This window comes from Sinohyriopsis cumingii, chromosome 11, assembly GCF_028554795.1.
Source record: "Sinohyriopsis cumingii isolate HCF-2022 chromosome 11, ASM2855479v2, whole genome shotgun sequence".
NCBI classification, from domain to species: domain Eukaryota; kingdom Metazoa; phylum Mollusca; class Bivalvia; order Unionida; family Unionidae; genus Sinohyriopsis; species Sinohyriopsis cumingii.
The window spans coordinates 46,225,553-46,246,284 of record NC_142971.1 but is presented as its reverse complement, the minus strand read 5'-3'; the positions used below and the strand labels follow the sequence as shown (position 1 = coordinate 46,246,284).

Below are 20,732 nucleotides of genomic sequence, written 5' to 3'. Positions count from 1 at the left end.
GGATTTACATTTGATTTAACTTTGTTGATAAAATTCTTGGTATCAGTTCTTTTTTTTTTAGTAAAATTTTATTTGGAGGGGAAGTATATTACCACTATTGCAAACACAGTACTTCTGCAAAGAATCAGACAAGTTTGTATTATTTGAATTTGTGATGCTTTAATTTTCAATTTTTCAAAAAGATAATCCGGTAGAATGTCCAGTTAAAATTTCAAATTTAATGTCCAGTTAAAACATCCATTGTTTGCTTTTACACTTTCATGATTTGTTTTCTTTCAGGAACTATTTTGTAATGGTTGCAATGTTTTTCGTGGTGCAGGTGATTAACAATCAAGCCTTGTTCTACAACATTTCCATGCCGCTTCACATGATCTTTAGATCCGTAAGTTGTTGCTAGTAAACTTTCACATTATTAGAATGAAAATAGATGCTGAGATGCAGACAAACAAATTTGAGACTTTTGGTTGTAGAACGTTTTATGTGGACACTTAAAAAAAATATTTTATAGTACTTTGACTAGGAATTTCTTACAAGTGGGTTAGAGGGGCACCTTTTAAAATGTTGGAGCCTTTTTTTGAAAGACAGAGCATCTTTAGCTCACTGGACCATAAAACCAATTAAGCTTTTGATATGAACATTCTTGTCAAATGCATCACCAAGCATATGGCCCATTGTCCATTGTGCTGCATTGGTTGTGCAAATGTGAACATTTGTTTTCCCCAGTTTCGAGGCCATACTTCTGATCCAATTTTCATCTAACTTGGAATCTGTGCATCATCATCTCTGACAGTTTCTATAATTAGAGAGATCCACACATATTAATGAGGTGATCTTGCATCAGATTGGCTGAACTTTGTTACCACTCTATACACCATATTTCTAATTCAGTATTGATCAAAAACTTAAAATATGTTGTCCAAAATTGCCCTGCTTTAATAGTAGAATTTAGAAATATTTACCCAGTGTACTCTTGTCCTTTGCTATATTAGGTATATTCTTCCAGCAATGAATTATTATTCAGCTGCATGGAGAAAGTGTGCCAAAATTGAGCTTGACATAATTTATAAACTTTATAAAGAGCAGCATGCATTATTTTAGATTCATGTATTGATTATTCAGCAAAAAAATTGTTTGCAGAACTAAACTGGTTTGCAGCGTATGAAACAATTGATTTTCACAGGTTAGTTCTTGTATATAAATGTATACATGGAGCTGCACCAGTTTGTCTTCAGAATTTATTATGGCCTTATGCAACACCTTACCAGTTGAGATCAACATCACATGAAAACCTTCATCCACAAAAACCAAGATCAGAGCAGTGTACAAAGATTCCAATACTCTCGTACTGCTATTTGGAATAAGCTTCCAATACTCTGGTACTGTTATGTGCAATTAAGCTTCCAATACTCTGGTACTGTTATGTGCAATAAGCTTCCACTGCATGTAAGGTCTGCAGAAAATATGACCGTATTTAAGAAGTAGTATTATGATCATGTATGTATTACTAACAGATTATAATTGAATTTACTGTTTATAATAGAATTTACTATTTATAATACTAAAGACATGTGAAACTTAATAGTAATTACATGTTCTATTATCTTTTCTAGAATGCACATGCTTATCTTCTCTGTTTAAGATGACCCCAAATGAGCATATTATTTGACTAAATAAGCATAATTCTTGTTATTATTTTTATTGTCTTAGATTCCATCATAAATAAGATCAGCACATATTAATGAAATGATCTCCCATCAAATTAGCTGAGCATGTTTATCTCACAAGATCCAGAGACTGTTTGTCTCGGAAAATGTCAATAAAACTTAGATTATCAACATTTTGGATAACTTCAATTATGGGCAAGAAGCTGTACATTTGAATTACTCATTTTGCTTTTGGAAAGAATTCTTTTATCAAACTATAGTATAATAGGTGAAATTGACAAGGTAGTTTACATATATTGTATTCTTGCAAGATCTCTTGTTCCCCACACAAACACACTTTTCACCTGTCTACATATTTTAGCTAGAAATCTAGATCAGTGTTATAAGGCTGATAATAGTAAGCAGCCCATAATGAGAATGCACATGAACACACATGCACATGCACATACACACAGCTTCTTCAATTAACAGTGTAAATCTTTTTCAGGGATCTCTGATAGCCAATATGATTCTTGGTATCATCATTCTGAAGAAAAGGTAATCAATAACCTGTTATGCTCCTCTTGCACCCTCACCCTCCCGCAGCATTTTTTTTTTATTTGATTATGAAAAATAAATTTTGAGTTTTCATACTATGAGGACTAATGTGTAATAAGTTAATTAATTGGGGAAGAGACAACATATGAATATGGATATAACATGGTCGTAGCATGGCTCACAAGATTTTACAATAATTTTACCAATTTCTTGAAGTGCACAGTTTTTCTGCCAAAAGAAACAAGATTGTTTTAATAATTTGGCAAGATGTGATGCATTATTTTTAAAAAAATAAAAAATATATATATAATTGCATCTATCTCGATTAAAAACAAATGTTCAAAGTTTCTTTAATTTGTTAATATTCATTTCAAATGTGTCATTAATCGATCACTGTCCATTCATCTTAATTTGAAAGAAGTCAGCTCATTAAAAAGCTGCTTAGTGTTAATCTTATTATTGAACTATGAACAATAAAAGCCAGTAAGTCCTTTCCATTTTTCTTCTGTACATTCTGTATAAAAATTTTGCTCAAAGTAAAGGAAAGATTTTCATCCAGATTTTTAATCAGTTTCAGTAATTGCTAATCATCAGTGTTAAATCTCACTACTGAAAAGTTGCTACAGTTATAGAACGTGGTTCAGTACATAACACGGTCATGTTTTATGGATCTGAACCATCATATTCATACCACTCCGGTGGCCTAGTGGTTAGAGCATCCACCTAGGATGTGGGAGGTCATGGGTTCAAACCTTGGCCGAATCATACCAAAAGATTTACAAAAAAATGGTACTAACAGCTGCCTAGCTTGACGTTCAGCATTAAGAGGCTAGTGCTAGGACTGGTCAGCCTGGTGTCAGGATAATTGTCTGGGTGGGACATCATGCTACGTGTATGTGGCATGATGCCCCAGTGCTAGACATCACTATAAACTGCCACACTGCAGACATCATAGTGATATGACTGAAAATTTGTTAAAGCTACATTAAAATTCCAAATCACACACACACACACACCATGATCATAGTGTAGTGAGGTCACACAGTATATGTGCATGTATACCAAAAGACACACACAGACACACATTGATGCAGATTTTGGTTCCTGTATTAGTTTGGTTTCCATCCTTACCTAGTTTTTGTTAGATTGAAGGTCATTGAGTTGTGAGATGGTTCTGTTTATTATATGTGATCGCATTTTGCCTGCACAAAATGATACATGTTTCATGAATTAAAGGGAAAATGTTTCTGCAGTATGTTTAGAATAATCTTTGTTTTTACAGCTGAGGAATTGGATTGATCAAAATGAATCTAAAAAAGAGACTTCAGGAATTTAATGACTGTTGCTGTTAGATCTGAATTTTGAGAAGGCACAGTCAGTGTACAGTTTTGCAAACTGGGAACAAGGATTGCAAAGTTTTTATTGTATGCATTTCTCAGATTTATACACAATAAAGCTAGTGTGATGTTTGATTTGTAGGAATGAATTAAAATGTTCACGTAGGAGAAATTTTTGTGTTCCTTTGTGGGATTATTGTAGACAGGTTTTAGCTTTCCTTGTCACTGTTATCAATATAAAACAATGACATCATTTGTCATCACAAATGGTTTCCAATATATCTTGCACACAGACTGACCCTGGAAATCTGTTTAAGGTCAACAGAAAGAAAATTAAGTCAGGTTTGGTCCAATCTTGTTAGGAACATCTTTGTTAAACAATGACAAAAAGATCAGAGAATGTGCAAACAAAATTTAATTTCATTAACAATGCTAAACATTCCTTTTGTTCTACCTAGTTCAGTACCACTGTCAAAGAATGACATGAACTGTCATGGTAGGGACAGAGTAGGCTTATTCATTTTCTTTGTTAAGAAATTCCTTCTTGTTATTTGGTTGGCAGTAGTAAAAATGAATATTTTAACTTTAGGATCTTTTATCTAGTATAGAAAGGCAATGGCTTGTTCTTTCCTATACTTTAATTGTATTCTTTATTTCTTGTTTCATCACAGTTTCCAGTTATAGGATGATGTTCCACTCACTGATAACATTCTACATAACAGTAAAATTAATATAACCTTGATCAAGAGAGGTAATGCAGTATGTAATTATACACAAGGTCACTCTAAAATAATTTTAACACTTAATTTCTGGAATTTATAGAGAGTATATTATGTGAATGAGGCATAGTTTTAATTAATAGATATTGATTCACAAAATGGATAAAAAATATTACTTTTTGAGCATTTCCTTTATATTTGACCATGGGTTATCATTATTTGAGAATTACTAATATATGATTTCATTACAGGTATAACCTTGACAAGTACCTGTCAGTTTTGATGATTACTGTTGGTATATGTATCAGTACCTTTGCATCAGCTGGACAGGTGGTTAGTATTTATACTGTAAGATTGTTGTGTACATGTGGACAGTCAGGTGGTTAGTATTTATACTGTAAGACTGTTGTTTACATCTGGGAAAATTCAACCTTTTTTGTCATAGGCCACTGTTTGAATTTAGAGTGTCAGATTTGTAAGGTGCAGAGTCTGTTAAAACTCTAAATGTATGGGTGAATTTCCCCCTCCATTCAAGAAAAATCGGAATTTTCTAACTATAGGAGAGACTTCACAAAGAAATAATATGTGTAGTTGAAATTATAACGCATGTTTCTTGCTAATTTAGTTAATTTTTGGCACAGTTTATTTAAGAAATTAGTGAGGACCTTGCAGTTCCACATCCAGTAATAAATACTGAGTGCACTGTACTCATAATCATTGGGTTATTGATTTGAGCTGTTCCAGGATTAGCTCGAGATGGTTGTTTGTGTCTTTATTCCCATTACCTTAGAACTAGATTTTCATGTACCATTAGGCATCAGTCTGTCAGTCTATTAAAATCTCATGCACTTGGAAATGGTGCTTTGCTTGTTGATCCATGAAGATCATGTGAAGTTGGTTATGTATACAGACCCTTTCCAGTACCATCTTTAAGGTGAAAATATAAGACTATTTTAATAGTTTCTATGATTACTGTTTTTGAAAAGTTTATAACTGATAAGACTAGGATAAAACTAAATGCCATCAGTTGGCTTTTTGACTTCATGTTAAAATTCTGTATTATTATGCTATCATTTAACTTCCAGATTATTATATTATGCCAACACTGGGGAAAACAAAAATAAACATGTTCCATGATGTAATCCCATATTATATACTGAAATATGATTCTTTTATGTAAGGCATGTGGTATGTGAATTAACACCTATACTCCTATTTTTAAGGAATCTCATCCAAGTCATACTGGAAATCAGATGTTAGACTACATCAACTGGTTGATAGGTGAGCAAAAGTGTAATAATTATTATTAAACAAAATGAAAAAGTCAAACAATTCTATCTCATCTGCCCTGTTTAAGTCATAATTATAATAGTATAATTCTCTGATTATTTCTTATACTTTGATAAAGTGTGAAAACAAGTATAAACTTCACAACTCTAATAAGCCCAGATTTGTCAGACTTGGCATAAAATGATTCATGACCTTATTTTTAGCTCTGCTGGGCACAGACCTGGAGAACTTATAGCATGGTCTTTTGTCCATCATCCATCCATTAGCACAAGTTTGCTGTGACTGTTCCTAATCTACTTGGATGAATGCCATGAAACTTAACACACACATTCATCCCATGATCTAGTTAGTCATAAATGAAAATATTGTTGCTAGGACACCCAGTGTAGGTAGCGCTCTACAGTTTCATATTTTGCATAGGGTTATAATTTTAAAGAAAAGGAATCTCCATGGGTTTCTTCACTGTTTGTACTGGCTATTTAAAAAAGACCTCACATATCTTAGGTATTGTTCAAAGAACCTTTAATTACCTTTATTTTGGTGTATGATTGATTGGTGTAATATGGGTTATAGAGTATACAGCTTGGCCTTACTCCAGATGTGCACCTTTCAAAAAAGTGCTAGCTCCACTGGGTCATTTTCACTTCCTGAACTTCAGATGTAAATTGTAAAAAAAAGAGCCAATAACTTTTTTTTAACATTTTATATATTTGGTAATTTATTCATTGCACATTCAGAAGCTGGTATTCATTTTCCCAATTGCATAACTGCTAAGGATAGTGTACTTTAGACTAATTCAGGCTGATTTTTTTTAGCACAAGGGAGCATTCATCTTAGTAATGTGCTTAGATCATGTACAATTTCCAAAAGTACAATATCCAAAGAAATGCCAGCCATATTACATCAAAGTAACAAAGAGCTATGCCAACATTCTCTTCATTGTGCATGTTTTAAATGCAAAAAACTTCACCTTACATACGTCACTCTCTAAAAAGTACATAATAATGGGTGAGAGTCCCCATAGCCATCACAGTGGCCATTTTGAAACTCTTGTTATCACTGTTCCTGAATGAATGGTCATATCTACATGGGACTTTTGCTGAAAAACTTCTTATGATGTCTAGTTGGTCCTAAATGTAAATGGACCGCTCCGGTGACCTAGTGTTAGAGCATCTTCCTTGGATGTGGTAGGTCGTGGGTTCAGTCCTCAGCCTAGTCATACCAAAGATTTACAAAAATGGTACTAACAGCTGCCTTGCTTGGCACTCAGCATTAAGAGGTTAGTGTTAGGACTGGTTGGCCTGGTGTCAGGATAATGTGACTGGGTGGGACAGCATGCTACATGTCTGCGGCATGATGCCCCATTGCTAGACATCCCTATAAACTGTCACACTGCAGACATCATAGCGATATGACTGAATTTTTTTTAAAGCTACATTAAAAATCTAGATCACACACACACTAAATGTAAATGCTGCAGATCTGAGGTAAAATATGGCTGCCAGGAAACATCTTGAAAATCTTGGTATATATCTAGTTGGTCCTAAATGACAGTGGTGCTGCTCGTTCTCCAATATGGCTGCCACAATGGCCATCTAGAGAATCTTGTTATTGCTACTCTCCAGAATCAATAGTCATTAACATCTTTTGGTTGTTTTTTTTTTTTTTAAATTAAAGACTTATTTTGATGTCTAGTTGGTCCTAAATGAAATTATATTACAAGTCACATGGGTTATGTATGCACATTTACTCATTTTACATTAAATATAATTAGTTCTTTTAAAATTTAACACTAATTTTCTTTAACCAAAGTCTTTTCATTCCTGATTATTGAATGTTCTGCACCTTAACTGTCACCAAGAAATTTCCAGACAAAGATTATGGACTTTTACAGTGGTAGCCATGTACTAAAACCTGGGTCCAAATAAGAGCGCTTTGAGTGGAATCATCACAATTGATGGTTGTACGAATTTGTTTATTCATATGTGTAGCTTTCATTGTGACATCACAGTGCACAACATTCAGTCTGGATTGTACTGGATCACACCTGTAGGTTCATTTTGTCCAAAATGTTGATGTACTTTAACATTGATTTTGTCATATGTACCTCTTGGAGCATCTAAATAATGACCTTCCAAAGAAATATGGATGTATATGAATCCAAATGAAGTGAATATTTGCCACTTAAAGGTATGTAGAATCAAATTGTAAAAAAAAGTTACACCCATTACTGAAATAGTAGGTGTTGAATGCCTACATGACCCATGTGACTTGTACTATAGTCAGGCTCAGACATACAGTATGGCCCCCACAGTGGCCATCTTGAAAATCTTGTTATCACTACTTCTGCTGAATGAATGATCTTATCGGGGTTTTCACTGAAAATGATGATGGTGTCAATCTCACCTCCAACATGGCTATAACAGTGGCCATAAAATTATGGCTAATTGGTCATATTGACATGGTGCTTTCACTATGGAGGGTTCTGATAAATGATTGAGTTGAAATAAAGTTTTTCATTGAAGAAGGAATGATATATGGTATACAGTTAAAGAGAAAGATACACCCTTTAGGTCACCTGACTGTATGGCAAGGAGAATATATAGCATGGCCCTTCATGCTGCATCCATTGTTTATCAACAGTTACTATATTTACCTTCTTCAGAACCACCAGACCATTTTCAGCAAAACTTGGCATAAAGGCCTACCAAACTGATACAAATAATATTGATCCATTACCGAATATGGCCACCATTACTTTAAAAAAAAAACAGAAAAACTTTTAAATGACATCTCCAAAACCAATTAACAGGTTTCAGATTTAATGGAAGCATCTTGGCATAAAGACCTTTTAGTTTATATTAAATTGCCATGAAGATGTCTACCATTACCAAAAACAGAAAAACCTGTTCATCGTCAGCAATTACTGTTTTCAACTTCTCAAAAATTTCCAGACTAATTTCAGCATTGTACAGATATGCCTACCAAATATGGCCACCATTAATAAAAATGGAAAACTCGTCTCAGAAACTACTGACAGAATTTTATGAAATTTGTCTGAAAGCATCATGACATGAAGACCTTTAAAGTTGACAAATTTCAGGATAGAAAATAGAAATATTTTGTGACAGCTTGTTATCCTAAACTGCTAAATAAAATGTGAGAATCTGCACAGAAAGCACCATGGTGTGAAGACCTTCAAATGATTTGCAAATGATACTTACCCATCACTAAACATATTCATCTTTATTTAAGCTAGATAATCCTACAAGCAACTTAACAGAAATGACTCAGCAGAATTTGACGAAATTTTTGAGTTGGTTCTGGCATGAAGGTATATAAATTTATACAAACATAATACCAATCTGCCATAAAATATGGTTGCTGTTACTAAAAATAGAAAAATCTTTATTTGTTCTGAATAACTGCTTATCCGAATTTGACCAGAGATGACATAAAGTGCCCAGTTTGAATGCCTGTCAAATTGATACAATGATGCCACTCCACCATCAGATATAGCTACAGTTACTAAAGTGGGAAAACATTTACACAACTTTATCTATAAAAAAAAAACTACTTAACAGAATTTGGGAAAGAATTGTGTCTTATTTTTTCAGGTATAGCCATGCTGTGTTTTGCTCTGTTTATGTCAGCCAGGATGGGAATATTTCAGGAACAAATGTTCTCTAAGCATGGGAAACATCCAGATGAAGCCATGTTTTATAATGTGAGTATTGTGGGGTACAGTTAATTTAATCTAAAAGCTAACCTAGCAGGATGATGTAAAACTTTTTATTCATTGACATTGAAAGACATCAGTTGTAAAGTTTTCAGAATCCAAACTACAGTGAAAAATGCCAGTATTGGCAATGATACAGTGAATTTGCAATTAATACAAAGGGAAATTACTTACCCATAAATTTAGCATCAGATCCTATTTATATGAGTATCAATTTTTGTTGTTTATGAGTATCAAATTTTGTTGTTGTGCCAAAGTTATGTTTTCATCATCCTTAAGGGAACAGAGTCCTGTATACATTTGGCGTTAGTAGCTACCATGAATCTACAAAATGAAGTGGAGAAATATCACAGTATACATTGTACTAGAAATCTAACTACTGATGATGATGGTCAGATCAAAGTTGTTTTTAGGGTGTCAACAGGTTGCTCATAAGCTTGGATTTACTGTTATTTTTGTTCTAAATATGAGGGAAAATTGTAGCTTGAATTTAAGATTAAAAAACCCATTAAGGTTGTGGGTTTGAACCCTGGCTAGTCATATAAAAATAGTACTAACAGCTGCCTAGCTGGTCTGCAACAATAAGAGGTTAGTGTTAGGACTGGTTGGACTGGTGTCAGAATAATGTGACTGGGTGGAACATCATACTACATGTGTCAGTGCTAGACATCACTATAAACTGTCACACTGCAGACATTGTAGCCATATGACTGAAAACTTGCTAAAGCTATGTTAAAACTCCAAAATCACACACACACACATAGACTGTCCAGATTTGCTCCCCTTTTTGAGCTTTTAGGAGGGATAGTGCCCAATGCTTGAAATCCCAATGCAACTTTGATATATGAATTTGTCAGATTTTTACTTTTAGAGGCAGATTCAGCAAACACCTGCTTGCTGACAGATATAGTTTTGTTTGGTGCTTGATATTTCTTCTATTTCTATATCCCATACATTTAATTAAATGTCTTGAGAATTAGAAAATAAATATTAATTATACTCGGTAATATATGAGAATAAGTTCTGAAACTAGAAATGAAAGACAAATATGTTCACTTCTAAAGATATAGTGATCATCTTTAAAAAGTTTCTTTTTCTTTCTGAATAATGGGAGAAATTTACACCTTGGAAAGTTTTCTCATTGCTGCACAACAGCATTTTTGAAACATCTTGGGGATGAAGTTAGATTCTAAGAGCAGACTTGTACTTGATTTCTAAGATTTAATGTCTTGAAATCTCAAGCATCACATATATATGTACATGTACTATAGGTGAAATGTTACAAACTGTGCCAAATATCAATATGATTAACGATACATGCCTACAATACATTATTGATACACATATTAACCTGATGGTCTTTCCATCTTTAGAAGGTCTCTCAGTGATAGGTGTTGTTATGTACAGGTTGTATTTCCAAAATGCAGATTGCAGACATATACTATCCTCCTTGGCATCCGTCCGTCTACGAGAGACGATGGCATAGCTCCAAAGTACGCTTTTGCTTATCCTTCTTTTTAGCTCTCTTTTCAGCTTGCTTTATTCTTCTCTTTTCCTCTGCGTTTTGAACTCCCTGCCTGACAGCTAGACGCCAGCTGGAACGGTTGTTTGCACAGCTCTCCCAGTCGTTGACATTGATGTTTGCTGTCTTCATATCCTTCTTGCAAACATCTTTGTAGCGCAGATGTGGTCGTCCAGTTGGTCGTGCACCTTCTGCTAACTCCCCATATAACAGGTCCTTGGGAATGCGACCTGGGTCCATTCTCTTGACATGGCCGAGCCAGCGAAGGCGCCTCTCGCTGAGTATGGAGAACATGCTGTTCATGTTGGCGCGTTCTAGAACCTCTGTGTTGGGTACTTTGTCCTGCCACTGGATGTGCAGAATGCGCCGCAGACATCTCAGGTGGAAGCTGTTGAGTTTCCTCTCGTGTCTTGCATAGGTGGTCCATGTTTCGCTGCTGTAGAGAAGTGAGCTGAGCACGCACGCTTGGTAGACACGCAGTTTGGTCTTCTCTGTGAGGTTGGGGTTGTTCCAGACCCTCTGGTTAAGTCTGGCCATCACTGCTGCTGCCTTGGCAATCCTGCCGCCCACCTCAGAATCAATGGAGAGTGAGCTGGAGATGTTAGACCCGAGGTATGTGAAGTTCTCGACAACTTCCAAATTGTACCCATCGATGGAGACAGAGGGAGGGGAGTCTGTGTCCTGTGCCATGACATTTGTTTTCTTCAAACTGATGGTCAGTCCAAATTCCTTACATGCATGGGAGAGGCAGTATACCAGCTGCTGAAGTCCATCTTCCGTGTGTGATGTCAAGGCTGCATCGTCGGCAAAGAGCAATTCACGGATGAGTACCTCTGTGACTTTAGTCTTAGCACGGAGACGGGCGATGTTGAACAGCTTGCCATCAGCCCTGGTATGGACGTACACTCCCTCGCTGCAGTCCTTGAATGCGTACTGGAGAAGCATGGAGAAGAAGATGGCAAAGAGCGTCGGTGCAAGGACACAGCCTTGTTTGACTCCGCTAACGACTGGGAATGCTTCAGATGTTGCGCCATTGAAGCACACTGTGCTGTGCATGTTCTCGTGGAACGACATAATGACAGCAAGCAGACGTGGGGGGCAGCCGATCTTCTGCAGGAGTCTGAAGAGTCCACTCCGACTAACCATGTCAAACGCCTTCGTCAGGTCTATGAAGGCAATGTAGAGGGGCATCCGCTGCTCGCGACACTTCTCCTGCAGCTGACGTAGTGAGAAGATCATGTCTACAGTTGACCTGCCGGCTCGAAATCCACACTGGGATTCTGGGTAGACGCGGGAGGCTAGGATCTGCAAGCGTGCCAAGGCAACACGGGCGAAGGCCTTTCCGACGATGCTGAGGAGGGAGATGCCCCGATAGTTGTTGCAGTCGCTACGGTCTCCTTTGTTTTTGTACAAAGTGACGATGTTGGCATCACGCATGTCCTGTGGGATGTATCCCTGTTCCCAGCAAAGGCAGAGGAGTGTGTGTAGGGGCTGGAGCAGTGCTGGTTTTCCGCTCTTGAGGACTTCAGGCGGAATGCCGTCGCTTCCAGGAGCCTTCCCACAGGCAAGGCAATCGATGGCTTTTCCGAGCTCTTCCAGGGTGGGCTGTGTGTCTAGCTCCTCCATGACAGGCAGGTCTGGAATGGCGTCCAGGGCAGTTCCAGTGACATTGTTTTGGGTTGCATATAGCTCAAGATAGTGCTCAACCCATCGCTGCAGTTGTTTCCCCTGGTCTGTGATGACTTCGCCCGTCTTGGACTTGAGGGGGGCGGTCTTGTAGCTGGGGGGGCCTGTCGCTTTTTTGATACCCTCATACATTCCTCTTGTATCCCCAGTGTCAGCAGCTGTCTGTATACTGTTGCAAAGGTTCAGCCAGTAGGTGTTGGCACAACGGCGGGCGGTCTTCTGGGCGTTATTCCTTGCAATCCTGAGGGCTTGTAGTGTTCTGGGGCTAGGTGCAGCCTTGTATGCCAGAAGGGCTTTCCTCTTTGCCTCAGTCACGGGCTCCATCTCCTCCCAGTTTGCCTCATACCAGTCGACATTCTTTCGCTCCCTCTTCCCGTAAGCTGTGATGGCTGATTTGTACACAGAGTCACGGATATGGGACCACTTGGAATCAATGGTGTCATCAGGTGTCACTTTGGTGAGGGCTTCCTTCAGTTTGCTGATGAACTGCTGTGTTTTCTCTGGGTTGCTTGCACAGTAGGTGTTGATACGTGGGTGACCCTTCTTCTTGGCGTGGTGCAGCTTCTTGGGTAATATTCGCACCTTGCTGGCCATGAGGGAATGGTCTGTGTCACAATCGGCACTGTGGTAGCTGCGGGTAAGGAGGACACTGGCCAGTTCTGCACGCCTGGTGATGACGAGGTCTAGCTGGTGCCAGTGGCGTGAACATGGGTGTCTCCATGACACCTGGTGGATCTCCTTGCATTTGAAGAAAGTGTTTGTCACACATAGACTGTGGGAGCAGCACATCTGCAGCAGTCGCTGACCATTCTCGTTGATCTTGCCCCTTCCGTAAAAGCCGAGACAGGTGGACCAGGCCTCATGGTCAGCTCCCACTCTAGCATTGAAGTCTCCTAGTAAGTAAAGGCTTTCATTGTTGGGGATACTGGATATTGCCTGATCCAGAGCCTCATAAAACTTGTCTTTCTCCTCGTAGGTGGAGTAGAGGGTTGGGGCGTACACACTGAAGATGTTGACCGGGCCTAAGGATGTTGACAGCCGGAGGGCAAGGATTCTCTCAGTACCTGATGATGGAGGTTCAATGAAGGCGATTAGCGTGTTCTTTACGGCAAAGCCTACACCATGCTGCCTAGGTTCATCCAAGGGCTTCCCCTGCCAAAAGAATGTGTAATTGGCTTCCCTGATGGTGCCGCTGTCAGCCAGTCGGGTCTCCTGGAGGCAGGCAATGTCGATGTTCAGTTGGGAGAGTTCTCTGTCAATGACGGCAGTCTTCCGTGCATCGTCGATCTGCTGTAGGTCAGTGGTCAATCCAGGACACATGGTCCTGATGTTCCAGGTTGCAAAACGAAGAGTTGGAGTCTTTTTATTTCTTCTTTTAGTCTTTCCTGGTGCAGAGTTTTGTGGCCCACTTGTCGAGATGGTTCTCTCAGCTCCACGCACCCAGTGAAGCAGGCAGGCCATGGCGGGCAGCACCTTACTGACTGGGGGCTGCCCAGCTTGAGGCGGGCGGTAGCTGTCCAGTGAGACCTGATGATCTCTCCCACCGTCAGAAGTAACCCCTGGCGCCAAGCTCTACGCCAATCGAGCTTTGACTTAGAACCGGTAAACTGCTACTTCTCGTGTTGTGCCGACGCCGTACAACGACGCTGGAGTGTCCTCTCCAGTGGAGCTATGAAGCCTGGGCAGGGTGGTATGGAGAATCAGCTGTTGCCCATGCAGCAGATCCCCCCTCTCCACGCAGCTGGTGTGCCCAAGGGAACGACGAATGCCGATACAGCTTGGCACCAACGGCGTCGCAGGAGTTGCCGGAATGACGTTGAAGTCAATGTCATACCGTCTTAGGGACTCCATCTCCGGATTTTCTGTCGGGGTTTACTCCCTTAGCCTTTCCCATGAGTGGGTATAGCCACAAGGCAGCAGAGGTTTGGAATCGGAGTTTTCCTTCTCCTAGATGAGCTACCATCCAAGGTTTACGAGTCCCATCTACCCGAAGCAACTGGTTTTAAGGCGCCAGTGGGCCGCCTTCACCCCTTCTCCTGTTAGTAGAAAACATGGTCTGCCGGGCTTCAAATCTAAGCCACTCGCGAAGGCCAGGAGCTGGATTTTAGTTGACAGAGGCAGACATATACTAAGCATCCACGAAAAAATAACAAAAATACTAAAATACATTCTGACAGAATTCTTCTTAATTGTCTGTGATTTGTGTTCAGCATTTTAGACCATATAAGGTTGCTCCATTGATAAGAGATGTAGGACTCACTTTAACCATCAGAAAAAGGTATTCTGATCAAATAAATAACTTCTTAATTTTTGTTTTCATTCTTATTTATTCAGTTATCTTAACCCAGATAGGAAATATAGTTTTGTAGCACGTGATCAGACATGGCTGAATTGTTTTTAGAAAAGAAATGCAAATTGCATTCTACTTTTAAATTGTCTGTTTTAATTTGGCTTTGTATTCTGCCTTGTCTATATTTTGCTGAAAGGATGATTGACCAGGATGCCATCTATTTTTGGCCGTTCAGCATGTATATTGGACTTAACACCATTTTCAGGCGCAAAATTGCCCACTGGTATCTCCATGAACACTTTTCCCAGCTCTAATAATCTAATATTCTTCAAAACTTGAACAATTATTGTTATCATATTTATCATATCTGAAGATGAATAGAGCTGAGAATCAGCCATTTTGGGTTTTTTCTAGGTAGCCCATATTCTAAACTCACATTTGTCAAACTTCCTTGATGCAGCTTCAAACTATGACATAATACTTGTTATAGGTCACAATGTGCCAACTGTATTTAGTTTAACAACTATTTATATCACGTGACTTGCAATGCAAATGGTGAGTTCCAGGTCAGATTTCATCAATGATGTAGTTTTATCACGTCTCTCAACAGATTAAAGATATACTGAAGGTTATACTTGTAATTTCTGACAAAATAAATCATCTTCCTTTCAATTTCATGCAGGTATGGCCCAATGTGGAGGCATTCAGAAAGTTTGCTTGGGTGGCTAGTAAGCGGCTGCCTGATACCAACACTGAACACTGTCAGCGAATTTGAACTTTTCGATCGGCAATTGTCTTTGACCCTACTACCAACATAAATATCTAGAATATCAAAATTGGGGTGGCAAGGGTTAGAGATAACTTAACTACTTTATGCCAAACAAGCTGTTGGGATAGAATAATTACCATGAAATTGGCATTGGTGGGGGGTGGGCGGAGGCAATATTATAAATGACATCACTAGGTGTTAATTTGTTGTTGTGGAGTTTAACGCCATTTTTCAGCACACGATAGGCTATGCATGGCGGCCAGTATTAATGGTGGAGGAAGAACCCGGGAAAACTCCAGGAAGAACCACCAACCACTGAGAAGCTACTGGCAAGCTTTCTCACATACCCACATTGGCTGAATTCTTGACTCGAACACATGCAGACAGAGGTGAGATAGCAGTGATCTGTAACGGAGCATGCTTTAGACCACTCGGGGCCCCAGTGTTAATTTGTAGATTTCATTTTAACTAACAAAAATGAGTGCCTGTGCCTGCAACATCTGTCTCATATGAATTCTCAATTTAAAGAATAAAAGTATTGGACTAATAATTACTGATGACTCTGAAGATTAAAATAACTTGCATACAGTAAGTATTGTTTTATATAGATTTTCCACCACATGTATTGATATGCTTTCAGTACAGCAAAAATATCAATATATCACTTAATTGTTTTACCCCCTAATTTGTACCTGTTATTACACAGATCATTACTTAATTGTCATGTTTTGAAATCTCAGGCATAATGGATGGAGTTTTCATGTCTTGAGATCCCAAGTATCATTATGTCTGTATTAGTTAATATGCAGAAAAATACTATTCTGTTTTGCATTGGGTTTTTTTCTTCTTTCTAGCATGCCCTGCCATTACCTGGTTTTCTGCTGGTTGCCAGAGATATATACAATCATGCCAATCTTTTCCAAGCATCAGGTTTGTAAAAAAATGTTCATTATCAAAGAACTAAACCAATTGTTGTCCTGGCCTACTTTCTTATATGTGCCTTTCTTCATTGTTGTTGTTGTTGTGGGGTTTAATGCCATTTTTCAGCACACGATAGGCTATGCATGGCGGCCAGTATTAATGGTGGAGGAAGAACCCTGGAAAACCCCAGGAAGAACCACCGACCCACGAGAAGCTACTGGCGAGCTTTCTCACATACCCACGTTAGCCGAATCCTAGACTCGAACCCACGAAGACAGAGGTGAGATGGCAGTGATCCATAACAGAGAGTGCTTTAGACCACTCGGCCACTCGGGGCCCCACCTTTCTTCCTACTCACATTTCTCCACAGTTCTGAATGTACAAGCTATAATTTGAAAGGGGCATCATTTGTAACCCAAGCTATAATTTGAAAGGGGCATAATTTGTAATCCAAGCTATAATTTGAAAGGGGCATCATTTGTAACCCAAGCTATAATTTGAAAGGGGCATCATTTGTAATCCAAGCTATAATTTGAAAAGGGCATCATTTGTAATCCAAGCTATAATTTGAAAAGGGCATCATTTGTAATCCAAGCTATAATTAGAAAGGGGCATCATTTGTAACCCAAGCTATAATTTGAAAAGGGCATCATTTGTAATCCAAGCTATAATTTGAAAGGGGCATCATTTGTAATCCAAGCTATAATTTGAAAGGGGCATTATTTGTAATCCAAGCTATAATTAGAAAGGGGCATCATTTGCAACCCAAGCTATAATTTGAAAGGGGCATCATTTGTAATCCAAGCTATAATTTGAAAGGGGCATCATTTGTAATCCAAGCTATAATTTGAAAGGGGCATCATTTGTAAGTATGTGCTTTAACAATTGATTATCAGGTACCACTGTACTGCAAGGTAATTTGTTTAATGTTTTTACATGTATGTGGCATATTTTAAATGCAAGTTCTGTTATTAGTAGGACTGTACCCATTTATTTGTCATTTCTACTCTTTGTATAAATAATTGTTTAGTATTTATTGTTCAAATTATCCAACCTGAAATAAAGTTTCATTTGTTTAAGTGTCTTTTGCCAGCCATATTGAAAATGGCACAGGACACCAAATCTTCCAAATAGAAACTTATGTTTGCACAATATGCATATCCAGTGATAAAAGTATATCAGTTTATCTGTAATAAAACTACTTCTAAGTATTCTCAAGATCTGTCACAATTAATTTCAGAATTTAAAAAGCAGCATTACCAACATTTAGACGATTGGCATAAGAATGATGATTTTGACCATTTTATGATAGCGCTTGGCAGACTTTCAAGTTTACCTATCATAGTAGGCTAATTAATTGGTTAAGAGAAACATTCTTTCAATAGTTGTCAAAATAAATTCAGTGTCTTCATATCGCTGGAGTTAAAATACACAATAGAAATATTTTAAGCCACTGTTTGAAGAATTTGTAAGACTTTTATCTTTAGAGCACTTATTGAATACATGTTCTTTTAAAGTTTATTTCATTATTAATACAATGTCTGTATGCTATATTCATCCACATTGCAAAATGACATTAAATTCCATTAGAAAGCATGGGCAGAGACCAAACAATGCTCAAAATGATGACAGCCCAGCAAAACAGAATAAAATTGAAAAATCATTGGGTCCAGTTGTTGTTTTTTGTGGGGTTTAATGCCATTTTTCAGCACACGATAGGCTATACATGGCGGCCAGTGTTAATGGTGGAGGAAGAACCCGGGAAGACCTGGAAAGAACCACTGACCCACGAGAAGCTACTGGCAAGCTTTCTCACATACCCACATTGGCTGAATCCATGACTCGAACCAGTGCAGACAGAGGTGAGATGGCAGTGATCCATAACGGAGAGCACTTTAGACCACTTGTCCACTCAGGGCCCCTCATTGGGTGGAGATGTTTATGAAAGATTATTCAAAGATGTGGCCCATCATTCAGCAGTGTTTCAAAGGAAAACTTGTGCGTTCAGCCTTAAATGCATTCAGCATTTCAGTGTCAGTCATGGCATCAGAGACATCTGCCAAAAACATGTTCCTGCAAAGAAACACAAAGACACAACACCACAACACCACAACAGAAGATTGCATCATTTTTTAACACCACTAACGATTTCAGGAATGTAGACAAAGAAGATGTGAGAGCAGAAGCTCTTTTTACCCTTCATTTATTGTAGAACACAATTTGCCGGTTAGTTTTTCTCACCATGCAGTTACACTGAGTCAGTGTTTCCAGATTAAAATATAGCAGTGAAATGCAGCTGTGGAAGGTTGAAAACAATTGCAATTGTGTGCAAAGTTGCTGAAATGAGAATATGCATACATTGACTCCTGAAACAGTAGACACTACCGAAGGGCATCTTTCAGTTTTTTCAGAATGAATAGCTAGACAACCAAAAATAAAGCAAAACTAATGAATCTTCCATGGAATCACAGTGATATAAAGATTTGTTTGAACTCGTTCATGTTAGGGAGGAAAATGCACAAGAAAAGAAAACAGTGATTCAGGTAAACAAAGCAAGAAAGGGAAGAAGGGGGAAGAAGTGACTTTTGATGAAGATGAACTCTTAGCTTGTAAGTAGTTTGATATACTTGTAAGAGTAAACAAATCCCTAGCTTCAGTGGAGTTCCCGTCGACTGCCTCTTCCTTAGTTAAACCATCCATGTCTTGTCATTTGCTCCTTCAAGGAGATGAGGCACTTATTCACAAATTAAGAAGGATTTTACATAAGCTTACAAGATGTATGATGGTAAGATTTGAAAAATCAGGTGCCTTTTGCCATAATATATTTGACTAGAAAAAATAAGCTGATTTGGCCAGAGGCCAGAGATTTTATCAAAGAAAATGATGGACAGTTCATCCTGACTGTCTGAAAGACGTTTATGACAGAGTTCAACACTAATTTATCAAGTTAGCAGTTACATGAATAAGAAGTTTCATTCAGTGAACTGTTGTTGCGTGAGGCTGAATTAGTCCATACTGAGTAGTCTGAAAGGTTTTCATCTGTACTGTACTTTGCACAGAGGTTTCCACTTTGCTTCCTTGTCAGTGTGCAGTGGATTAGCATGTACTTGAATTTATTGAATATCAGTGTGAGATGTTACCAGCAGCAATGTTGCAGCTGTCTACAGCAGATGCTCATTGGAACCTGATTACTCAAAAATGAGAAGAATGAGAAGATGATGCACAAGTGTTTGCTGAAAGTAATGCTTGGGATTTTGACAGTCCCACACTCCAATGCAGAATGTGAAAGGTTTTCTACTTCATCAGAGAGAACCACACAGAATACAGAGAACATCTGAGTTGGAAAACCATAGAATCCTTGCTGATTTTGAAGGAATGCTAGACAGAGAGATAGACAGTATTCACTTTCAGATTTCCAGATATGGTAGCTTACTCAAAACTTGCAGTTCAAGAATTTAAATGGGGACTGTATAAATGGTGGTTTTAAAGTCATGTTTATTTTTATTCATGTTTCTACTACTATTTGAGAGAAGACCTCTTTGTTTAAAAGCCTGAGATAATACTTGTTGACACATTTTTTAATGAAATTTTGGCTTCAAATGAGTGTCCATGTGTGCTGTAAGTGATTAATGAAATTTTAATAGATGTGTGTATGTGTATTTATGGTACATGTTATGATAAGCAAGCTTCTCACATTACCAACCACTCCAGTGGCCTATTGGTTAGAGCATCCCCCTCAGATGTGGGAGGTTGTGGGTTCAAACCCTGCCTGAATCATACCAAAGACTTACAAAAATGGTACTAACAGCATCCTCACTAGGTGCTCAGCATTAAGAGGTTAGTGTTAGGACTGGTCAGCCTGGTGTTAAAATAATGTGACTGGGTGGGACATCATGCTACATGTCTGTGGCATGATGCCCCAATGCTAGACATCACTATAAACTGCCACACTGCAGACATTGTAGCAATATGACTGAATAATTGTTAAAACTACTTTAAAAATTCAAATCACACACACTCACATCTCCTCAGGACTTCATAATCTTAAAAATTCAGTTACAACTTCTATGTCCATTTTCCTTTTGAAGTTTACTCTGGTACTTCCTCATTTCAGTCTGTTGGTGACAAAGAAGGAATATGTAATAATTATTGTATATGTCTCAGCTCTACTGGTGAAAGACCAGAAGAGTTTATGGGATGGTTTATCGTCCATCCATCCATTAGCACAAGTTTGCTATCACTACTTCTAAACTACTTG

General features: G+C 38.2%; 1 protein-coding gene across 3 annotated transcripts in view; it reads left to right on the top strand.

Moving 5' to 3' along the window:
- LOC149788061 (UDP-xylose and UDP-N-acetylglucosamine transporter-like) overlaps window positions 1-20,732 on the top strand; it is a 52,428-nt gene that overhangs the window by 19,588 nt on the left and 12,108 nt on the right. For all 3 annotated transcript variants that reach the window (XM_089974349.1, XM_089974348.1, XM_089974350.1), the window contains exons 3-8: window positions 280-382; window positions 2,152-2,201; window positions 4,509-4,590; window positions 5,481-5,538; window positions 9,165-9,274; window positions 16,408-16,483. In XM_089974349.1, the coding sequence (XP_089830475.1) occupies window positions 280-382; window positions 2,152-2,201; window positions 4,509-4,590; window positions 5,481-5,538; window positions 9,165-9,274; window positions 16,408-16,483 (479 nt within the window). The remainder of the gene's footprint in view (window positions 1-279; window positions 383-2,151; window positions 2,202-4,508; window positions 4,591-5,480; window positions 5,539-9,164; window positions 9,275-16,407; window positions 16,484-20,732) is intronic.